This window comes from Canis aureus, chromosome 15 (assembly GCF_053574225.1).
Source record: "Canis aureus isolate CA01 chromosome 15, VMU_Caureus_v.1.0, whole genome shotgun sequence".
NCBI lineage: Eukaryota > Metazoa > Chordata > Mammalia > Carnivora > Canidae > Canis > Canis aureus.
The window spans coordinates 46,100,851-46,111,386 of NC_135625.1; the positions used below are offsets into that span (position 1 = coordinate 46,100,851).

The 10,536-nt window shown below is 42.7% G+C and overlaps 1 protein-coding gene across 10 annotated transcripts in view; it reads left to right on the plus strand.

The window, feature by feature from the left end:
• Window positions 1-8,842, plus strand: part of NCAPG2 (non-SMC condensin II complex subunit G2) — a 63,952-nt gene extending 55,110 nt beyond the window's left edge. For 7 of the 10 annotated variants that reach the window (XM_077849492.1, XM_077849487.1, XM_077849494.1 and 4 more), the window contains 3 exons: window positions 1,489-1,588; window positions 5,840-5,920; window positions 8,390-8,842. In XM_077849492.1, coding sequence (XP_077705618.1) covers window positions 1,489-1,588; window positions 5,840-5,920; window positions 8,390-8,441 — 233 coding nt within the window. In that variant the 3' untranslated portion in view covers window positions 8,442-8,842. Of the gene's footprint in view, window positions 1-1,488; window positions 1,589-5,839; window positions 5,921-6,944; window positions 7,030-8,389 lie in introns of all 10 variants that reach the window. The other 3 variants (XM_077849495.1, XM_077849496.1, XR_013353098.1) reach the window with 2 other exon arrangements.
• Window positions 8,843-10,536: the final 1,694 nt, after the last annotated feature.

The window sequence follows — 10,536 nt, forward strand, 5'->3', positions numbered from 1 at the left end:
CTATCATCTGGGTTATTGTTGGGTGTGATCCCACACAGAACTGTTATAGGGATGTTTAGAAACTCTGTTCCATGCTTGCTGCGTCCCCTGCCAATCAGACTCCCTCTGCTCACTAACCCTGCTCTGGCCTGGAAACAAGTCCTATCCACACCTGTCTCCCTCCCCCACTGGACTGATTACATGTCCCTCTCTGTGCCTCAGAATTGAAGTTCTATTGATTTGTCATTTGTTACCTGTGCTTAAAAGTCTGAATTTACTTTTGCTAATGATAGTGTTTTGATCTTAATTCTTTTTTTTTTTTTTTTTTTTTTTTATTCATAGAAACAGAGAGAGAGAGAGGCAGAGGCAGAGGGAGAAGCAGGTTCCATGCAGGGAGCCTGATGTGGGACTCGATCCAGGGTCCCCAGGATCAAACCCCAGGCTGTAGGCGGCGCTAAACCGCTGCGCCACCGGGGCTGCCCTTGATCTTAATTCTTAACATACAAAAAAAAAAAAAAAATCTTAACATACTTGTTGTTCCACTTAACCTTATACCTGCCTGTTTTGAATATCCCACCCAGTTGAAATAGTACTGTGAAAATAGTTGGAGACGCCTCTAAAATGCTCACCTCAGTATAAAGTGGAGTAATGTCCCTGCATATTACTGTTGAGTTTCTATATTTCTTACTCAGTTTTACTAATGTTGAAATAATTTTCTAAGACATAACATATTGACATAGCATAAGACATAACAGAGAGTGCTTCTATCGCAGCAAGCTGTCCCCATAAGTCTGATCGCGTGGCATGTCTACTGAATTAGGATACTACTTTGTTACCCAGGGCAGACATCAGAAAAGACTTCTTTTTTTTAAGATTTTATTTATTTATTCATAGAGACACACACATACAGAGAGAGAGAGAAAGAGAGAGAGGCAGAGACAGAGGCAAAGGGAGAGGCAGGCACCATGTGGAGAGCCTGATGTGGGACTCGATCCAGGGTCTCCAGGATCACGCTCTGGGCTGCAGGCGGCGCTAAACCGCTGCGCCACTGGGGCTGCCCAGAAAAGACTTCTTTAAGGGACTGTCTGAGCTGAGGTCTGGAGAATCAGGGAATATTCCCTACAAGAGGGAGTGATGGTGGGGTGCTGATGAGCACCTAGTACTTAACTTCATGCCGCACAGATGATGACACTGAAATGTGGTAGTTGTGATCTGTGGCGGAGGTACAGGTGAGGATCCAGTCTCTGATGGCATAGACAGAACTCACAGGATCATGTCTGCTGGAGCTGTCCCTCAGAGCTGATGAGGTGCTTCAGAAAGCATCTATTTGACCTTCTCACATCCCTGTTGGGACAGTTACTGTTGCATAGGTCACTGGGTAGATAGACTTGGAGGGTGGGGAGGCTCCGTCTTCCTGGATTTGACCTACATTGATAGAGTATGCTTGTGTTACCACCACAGTAGCCACGTTAAAATCTTTTCTCTGCTTTGGTTATAACTTCCCTGTAGGTAAACAGAAGAGTTCAAAAATGAAGGATGTTGCAGCCACTGTTCACAGAAAACTGAAGACATTCATGGAGATCACGCTGGAGGAAGACAGCACAGAGAGGTAAAGCACTAGATGCATTGGATGGATGTTTTTAAGAGCTGTGGGTACTCCACAAGCACATTTACAGCCAGGCAGTGAGAAAACAGGATTATAAGGACAGAAACATCTCTTTTGGAAAACTCCTTGAGCATATGTTTAATTTACTTCCTAATTTTGTTTTTAAAAACAAAAACAAAATTGTCATCTGATAAATATTACTCCAGAAAAGGCATACAAACTTATTTTATATGGTTTTTAAAACTAGGCAGATTAGGGGGCAGCCCTGGTGGCACAGCGGTTTAGCGCCGCCTGCAGCCCAGGGCGTGATCCTGGAGACCCTGGATCGAGTCCCACGTCAGGCTCTCTGTATGATGCCTGCTTCTCCCTCTGCCTGTGTCTCTGCCTCTCTCTCTCTCTGTCTCTATGAATAAATAAATAAAATCTTTAAAAAAAAAAACAACAAAAAAATAAACTAGGCAGATTATTGTGAGTGGTTTGCTGTTTTTGAAACCGTGGGCATTTCTAGGACATAATTGCCCAGTCCCCAGGCATCCACAATGAGGATGGGGAAGGTCCCTCCAAAACTTTGAAGAAATACTGGTCATTTCTTGCTTCCTGGGTGGCCTGTTGCTGCCACAGGACTGCTCCGAGGAAGATGTTCACTGGGCTCCTCCAGCCAAGTGTGTTTATTGTTGCATTTGCTGTTTGACATGCAATATGGCTTTCTATAGACACTGTTGTTACCTGTGTTTGATTCTCAGACCAACTGCAAAAACAGTGTTTTTCGTGCTGTTCTATGAACCTCATAAAGTTAAGTGTTATAGAGCTCTGAACTAGGTAATAGTTTTAGGTATGCCTGGGAAAGTAGCCACTTTTTCTTAGCTACTTTCTCCTTTGAAGAAAGGCTTCAAAAACCCTAAATTGCTAACTTATGAACAAGGACTGTTTTAGCTCTTTCTTCCAATCTGTACACCTTTTATCGCTGCATTAGCTATGTCGTCCAGTGCAGTGTTGAAAAGCAGTGATGAGAGGGGACATCCTTGACTTGTTCCTGATCCTAGTGGGAAAACAGTTAATTTCTCACCATTAAGAATGATGTGAGCTGCTGATATCTTGTGGATGTTCTTCATCAAGTTGAGGACGTTCCCCTCTATTCCTAGTTTATTGAGAGTTTTTATAATGAATGGGTGTTGGATTTTGTCAGATGCTTTTTTTGCATCTACTGATGTGATCGTGTGCTGTTTCTTCTGTAGTCTGTTGTTGTGATGGATTATACTAAATGATTTTTGAATGTTGAACCAGCCCTGCATACCTAGAATGAATCCCACTTAGTCTTGGTGAATACTTTATACACTGTTGTTATTAATTGTATGCAGCTGATTGATGGTGCTGTGAAGTTCAACTATGTTCTTAAGGATTTTCTGCTTGCTAGATCTGTGCATTTCTTTCTTTTCTTTTTTTTTTTAAGATTTTAATTTATTTATTCATGAGAGACAGAGAGAGAGAGGCAGAGACACAGGCAGGCAGAGGGAGAAGCAGGCTCCCCAGAGAGAGCCCAATGTGGGACTCGATCCCAGGACCCCGGATCACAACCTGACCCAAAGGCAGATGCTCAACTGCTGAGCCACCCAGGCATCCTGAGATCCATGCATTTCTGATAAGAGGGATTTTGCCTCATATCTTTTGTGATCGTGATAGTAGGTGCATATGAATTTAGAACTCCTATATCTTCTTGGTGAATTGACCCTTTTATTTTTATGGAGAGTCTTTATTTCTAGAAATGCTTTCCCCATAAAGTCCACTTCGGTATTAAGACAACAGTACCAGCCTTGTTTAGTGTTTCCTGAGTGTTTGTGGCATTCCAGTCAGAAGGCAGAAACCAAATAGTGACTAGGACAGGGAAATCTCTATGTCGGAAATTCTTAGGAAGGTGTTTTGGTATAACAGGTTATTGGCTAGTGAAGGTTAAAGCCAACCTTAAAGCAGAGAGAAAATGCAGATGTGAGGAGCAACTGTGCTCCTAGGGAGAATGCACACCCTAGGCTGAGACTGCTCCATGGATGGAGAAGTCCTGAGGCCTTCTGATGGGACTCACTGGATTTCCGGTCTCCAGGGGGCAGGGGAAGGGCCAGGGGAGCTGCTGGAACCAAAGCTGGAGCCTTCTGCCAAGCCTGTGAGCTTCCATGTGCTGTTCCAGGCAGGTAGCTGCTGGCTAGATAGCCGCCCTCGGGAGCCCAGTGGGGACAGTGGCCTAAGAGTCTCCTGGAGAAGGCTGGGCCTTGCATGACAGGGCACTGCAAAGTCTGGTCTCTACAGTGGTCAGAACTGGGAAGAGAAAGTCCCCACCGACCAGGTCATTGACTAGGGCACTGGAGTAGGTAGGGGTTTGCATGACCTCAGTTGTGAGCAGAGGGAATGTATTCAATTATATACTTCATCCTAAAAATTAATGAATATTTACCATGCGGTTTTAATAAAGGCAGGTTTGCCACTGCATATGAGATGGAGAAACCCAACAGACTCTTAGGTTTTATGAGCTTGTTTTATTTCTAGACATTTTTGGGGGAGAGGGGCGTGATCTTCTGATTTGGAGGAAGTGAGGAATGTTTGTATATTTCAGAAAACACATGGGAATGTAAATAGTTTTACATTTATAAAATCACACAACCTATAGGGCAGCCCCGGTGGCTCAGCAGTTTAGCGCCACCTTCAGCCCAGGGCGTGATCCTGGAGACCCGGGATTGAGTCCCACGTCGGGCTCCCTGCATGAAGCCTGTTTCTCCCTCTGCCTGTGCCTCTGTCTCTCCCCCCCTCCCCTGAATAAAAAAAATAAATAAAATCTTAAAAAAAAAAAAAAAAAAGAATTAGGGGATCCCTGGGTGGCTCAGCTGTTTGGTGCCTGACTTTGGCCCAGGGTGTGATCCTGGAGTCCTGAGATCTAGTCCCACATTGGGCTCGCTGCATGGAGCCTGCTTCTCCCTCTGCCTGTGTTGCTGCCTCTCTCTCTCTCTCTGTCTGTCTCTCATGAATAAATAAATAAAATCTTAAAAAAAAGAATTATATATAAATAAGTTATTTTCATAGGATGTGATAACAATCTCAGAAGTCCAAGCAGTTTTTAAAATATTTTATTTATTTATTTAGAGAGCGTGAGCTGGGGAGGTGGGGACACAGAGGGAGAGAGAGAATCTTGAACAGAATCCATACCCAGTGAGGAGCCCAAGGTGGGGCTCGATCCCACAACCCTAGATCATGATCCGAGCTGCAGTCAGAGTCACACTGAGCCACCCAGGTGCCCCAGAAGTGCAAACATTTTACAAGATTTCTTTGTTCTTAGAAATACCATTTGCAAGGATAAGTTTTTTGGGTGTAGAATGCTGTGTGTGTACTATTGTGAAGATGTTAGAGAACAAGGCTATTTGCTCCTTATTAGAAATTTCTTTTATTCCCACTTGCGCAGGGTTTTAAGGTAAGTACTTAAATCACATTAGTTATATTGAGAGGGAAAGAAAAGCCTTAGAAGTTCAAAACTTGGGGCATCTTGAGTGACTCAGTCAGTTAAGCATCTGACTAGGTTTCGGCTCAGGTCATGCTCTCAGGATCGTGGGATTGAGCCCCACGTTGGGCTCCCTGCAGATATTAACGCTAATACAAAGATGGCAAAAAGAGTTCTTCCCTTTAAGGAGGGAACATCCAGTAAAAATAGGACTAGATCATGAAATTTGGGCTTCCTATATGTGCGAGAAACATGCTGTAGAAAACCAGCATCTAAAGAAAAATCATTCTAAAATAGACAAGATTTAAGACTAAATACAAAAATACTACTGATTTAATGCTGAGGTAGAGACATTAAGGCAAGTTAACCTCTTTTAAGACTCTGGAAACCCTTTGATCCAATTAATATTTTAGGCAACGGGGCATTAATTCAGAAGCCCTGTTTTCTTTTTCTTTCTTTCTTTCTTTTTTATTTTTTTTAAGATTTTATTTATTTATTTATTCATAGAGACACAGAGAGAGAGAGGCAGAGACACAGGCCGAGGGAGAAGCGGGCTCCATGCAGGGAGCCTGACGTGGGACACGATCCCAGGTCTCCAGGATCACACCCCAGCCCTCAGGCGGCGCTGAACCGCTGCGCCACTGGGGCTGCCCAGAAGCCCTGTTTTCTTGACGAATGCACTACTTTTCTCTCCAACACTGTTAGTATTTTGTTAACTGGTCTATTGGGTGCTAAATAAAAAATGCTTCTCATTGCATTTTAATTGCCTCACCCAGTATAGCATACTATAAACTGGACATAATTTCTCAAGAGGAACAGCATACGTTTGCCAGCACAGTGGTGCATTTAAATGCCAAGTATGTTATATTTATTACTTTCATAAATAGTATGGAAATAGCAATAAATTTATAATTAGAAATTTTAGAAGTATAAATATTTCTTATGGCTCAGGTTATATCATGAATTTTTCCCACCAAGTAAATGGACTGTAATCATAAGCAAATTACTTGCCAATATTAATTATGCCTGTGTGTAGGCAACTTGTATAGTGTCCAGCGTAAACCCCCAGCATTAAGCCTTGTTATTAGAACCTGAAGGGAAGGGGTTCTCCATGACAAAATCACCTCTGTTTGGTTATCAAGCATTTTATTCTGCTGCATGAAATTTTAATAGCCTTTTTAAAATGATTTTGGGACAGGATGCTTTTTTATACCTCATTTAGAGGCAAGCTTCAGTCATCATCAATGCCCAGTGGACCTTGGTATAGATAATTTAAAACCAGATGTAAATAAAAACAGGCATTGTTTATCTTATTAATTGTTTTTCTCGGAAAATTTATTTTGTCTGCCCCTCCTGTGGCTGTGGTCATGTTGGATATTCTTCAGCGCATGAACACACCCTGCTGGAGGCCGTGGGGCCTGATGGTGGATGGGGTCAAGTCTCAGCTGCTGAGAGAGATTTAAAGACTTTGAGAAAAAAAAAAAAAAAAAAGACTTTGAGAGCTCAGGTAGGCAAGCACCTCACTTGGCTCCAACATCTCATCACAAGAACCCTGGCCCAGGGAGGTCATTTGGCTAAGGCTTGCTGCCGCTCGCTGTTATGATAGTGACCTCCACAGGCCTGTGCCTCTCACTGTCCACCATCCTGCCTCTGCGGTGTCACGAGGGCACGACAGAAGAGCCACACATGTAGGGTAGCCCAGCAGTTAGAAAGTCAGAACAGCCATTGCTCAAGTAACAGGGTGGGGGGCGCAATCAGACCATTAATAATATGATCTTCAAAGGAAAAATCAATTATACCACAAAAGGCTGAATTAGAACTAAAAATCCTAAATTAAAAATGTCTCTGATGCACTGGAGAGATGTCATTGTTGGGACTCAGATTCCAGATGGTCTGAAAGATCACGTGGTAGGAGAACCTCAGGACACAGGCCTATGGATGAAGAGGAGTCATGGGGTAAAGACAGGTGAGAAATAGACCCAAAAAAAAGCAGTCATTTAACAAATAGTAGGAGAAAACTTCCCAGAGCTGAAGAAATGTGGAATTTTAAAGATTCCTTTTTGTTTCTTTCACTAAATTGTGGATGGGATTAATGGAAAAAGAATCACACCTAAGTAAGTCTGTAGATAAAATTATCGAATTCTGGGGGTAAAGAGAAAAATCGCAAAATCTTTCTAGGTTTGTGCTGCCCCTGCTATGGCCGTTTTTTCACATGTGGAAATTGAGCAGGTGAAGCATGGCGAGTCTGACCTGAGATGTGGCTAAGTGTAAAGTGCACACCAGGTTCTGAAGATAGTATGAAAAAAGCAGTGTAAATTTTGTTATTTTTATGTTGATTACAGGCTGTTGTATTTGGGTATCTTGAGTAAAATAAAATATATTAAGATGAACTTCACCTTATATTTCTGATCTCTTTTAATGAGGTGAGTAGAGAACTTAGTTCCATGCCTGTTTGTACTGATATGAGGCCAAGCTGTTGTAGACCAACCATGGGGTGGGTTAGTCTCCACGAAGGGCAGGACTCAGACACTCACTGAGCAGGGAGTCAGCTGAGACGTCCCTGGGGACAGAGATTGGTATTTGTGTGTAGGGCCCACATCCCCTCTGAGGGACATGCTGGGTACCCTCGTGGTCACCAGGTGGTGAAGGAGGAAGGTGGCACATACTTGTAAATGCCTGTGTGAGGACTGCTCCGAGAGGGCTCCTGGCATATCCTTGCAAGGCATGGTGGGGGAGCAGCTAGAGTGGGCTCAGTCCAAAGCTGGTTCTGTGGGATAGGGAGAGCAACTGTCTCCTGGGACAGGTGTGGGGGAGGGCCAGGGAAGTGAGGTGCGTTGAAAAGTGATTGAAGTAAGTGTCAGTGTAATAGCTAGTCTTGGGGAAATAGTTTCCATTTGTTTTGTGTTTTTGTGGAAGGAAATAAAGCCCACGACTGTGAAATGTACTTATCATATTTATGAGTCTGCTGTGTATCTGAGTCGTGGTTTAATCCTCACAAATGAGAGTACTTCTGAGAAAATAAATAGGAGGTCACCTATAGGAAACCTGGCCTGGTGTTTTGTTTGCACGAAGAGTGCTTTGGGTCTCTGTGAACTGCTGTTGGCCGCAGGAGCAGTGATGACGACTCTGTCCAAGTGTGGTTTCCTCTGATCAGGATTCTTGCTCCATTTACATATGAGAAGCAATTGGTGAAAGTTACTGAGTATTTCAGCTTTCTCTCTCAGTGTGTATTCAGTTGCGAAACGTTTCTAGGTTTATTTTGTGAAAGTATATGTTAGGTTATCTTGGTCGCTGATTTCTGTTAATTGTCTTTCTTTGTGTTTTAGGTTTCTCTATGAATCATCATCAAGAACTCTGGGGGCACTTTTGAATTCATAACTAAGCCAACGTCTATGATTGTGTGAAAACAGAGAAAAAGGACTTAGTAAAAATGAAATGAATGTATATTTTCCTAGGTTTTTAATATTAATAACCCGTATCATAGGGGTGGGATTTATTTGGGGAATTATAAGTAGGAAACTCAGAGGTTCTTACGCTTTTGCCAGGTGCCTGCATAAATAATATATTTAATATAAAGGACTCTAGGTATCATTGGTGCAGTGCAGAAACCTGTGGTGCAAAAACAAAAAAAAAGTTTTCTAGCAAACATGGTTATTTTAAAAATTACTTATATATGTGCTTGTGTGTGTATACATACACACATATATATGTGTGTGTACATATATATATATATATGTAAAATGTTGCTTGAAGCTATGAGTAATAAAGCGATGAGAACATCTGTGTGTGTACCTTATTTAAAAATATTATATGGGAATCCTTGGGTGGCTCAGTGGTTTAGCACCTGCCTTTGGCCCAGGGTGTGATCCTGGAGTCCCGGGATCGAGTCCAGCATTGGGCTCCCTTCATGGGGCCTGCTTCTCCCTCTCTGCCTGTGTCTCTACCTCTCTCTCTCTGTGTCTATCATGAATAAATAAATAAAATCTTTAAAAAAATATATGAAGCTTCCCTTTTAGAGACAATAGTTGAATTCTGCCAAGAGTAGAAGGTGTTAAAGCAGAGGGAGTGGCTGTGCCAGATGTAGGGAGAGGAGCCACATGTGGGGTCCTACAATGGCCTCCCTTCCCCTTCTGGTCTTGATGCTGTTTTACTGGATGTTAGGATGGGCCCAGTGGCTCTAAGTATGAGTGACAGAGAACAGAGTCCTTCAGCCTGGAGGTGAATCACTGTTATTTTGTCTTTTTTTTCTGAGAGCTGACATGGTGCCAGTGGAGGACCAGCCCATCGTCCAAGACCCTGGCTTTCTGCTCCCAGTTACCAGGTCTGTGAGTCCGTTAGCCACGGGCCCCGTGTTGTGGTAGAGCAGCTACCTGTGATAGATGGGACATGAGACTTTAGTTGCTTGCTCATTCTGTCCTCTGCCCCCAGCAAAATGGTAAAGAAACACCAATTTCACTATTTCTCTAAGAAAGTACCATAATTAATGGACTGCTTACCATAGTTAAAAGCAGTTAGGGTAAGGTTTTTCTGAGATAGCTGAGAAGTGGGAGGTGAGGGTTACTTATTTTAGCTTTTTTTTTTTTAAGATTTTATTTGTTCATGAGACACAGAATGAGAGAGGCAGAGACCTAGGCAGAGGGAGAAGCAGGCTCCATGCGAGGAGCCTGATGTGGGACTCCATCCCAGGACCTACTCTGGGATCATACCCTGAGTTGGAAGCAGAGCTTAAGTGCTGGGCCATCTAGGCGTCCCTCTTTTAGCTACTTTTGAACATAAGACTTTTATTCTGTATTGGCAAATGTGATTTATTCTTTCTTTTTTGCCCTTGCTCGTGTTTATTTTAGTATTAAGAAATGAACTGAGGGGCTCCTGGCTGGCCCCATTGGTGAAGCATGCCACTCTTAATTTTGGGATTGTGAGTTTGGGCCCCATGTTGGGCCCAAGATTTTAACAAAATCTTTAAAAAAGAAAAGAAATGAATTGAGGAATGCTCTGTCTTTCTGGATTCCTGGAAGAGTTTGTGTAAGATTAGAAATAGTTCCTTGGATTTGTTATAATACTCAATTAAGTCTGTCTGAACTTGGTGTTTTCTGTGTGGGAAGAGCTTGGTGTTTTCTGTCTTTAATTAAACATTTAATTAGCTTTTTAAGTATATATATGAGTTTTCGGAATAGTCAGGTTTTCTCTTTTACCTTGTGTCCGTCTTGATGGGAGAAATAATCCAATTTGTGAAAAAATAATTTCTCTCCGGCCAAAACAGTTGATAAAATCCTAATCTAAGTATAAATCCTAGAGGAATCCTGTGAATGCATGAGGACGCTCAGAGCATCAGTGTCTACAACAGCTGGTGGAAGTAGTGGGCAAGGCAGGTGGAAGTAGTGGGCAAGGCAAACTCTCCAGAAGTAGGAAGTAGTGGGCAACAGCTGGTGGAAGTAGTGGGCAAGGCAAACTCTCCAGAATGATGGGCAGCCTG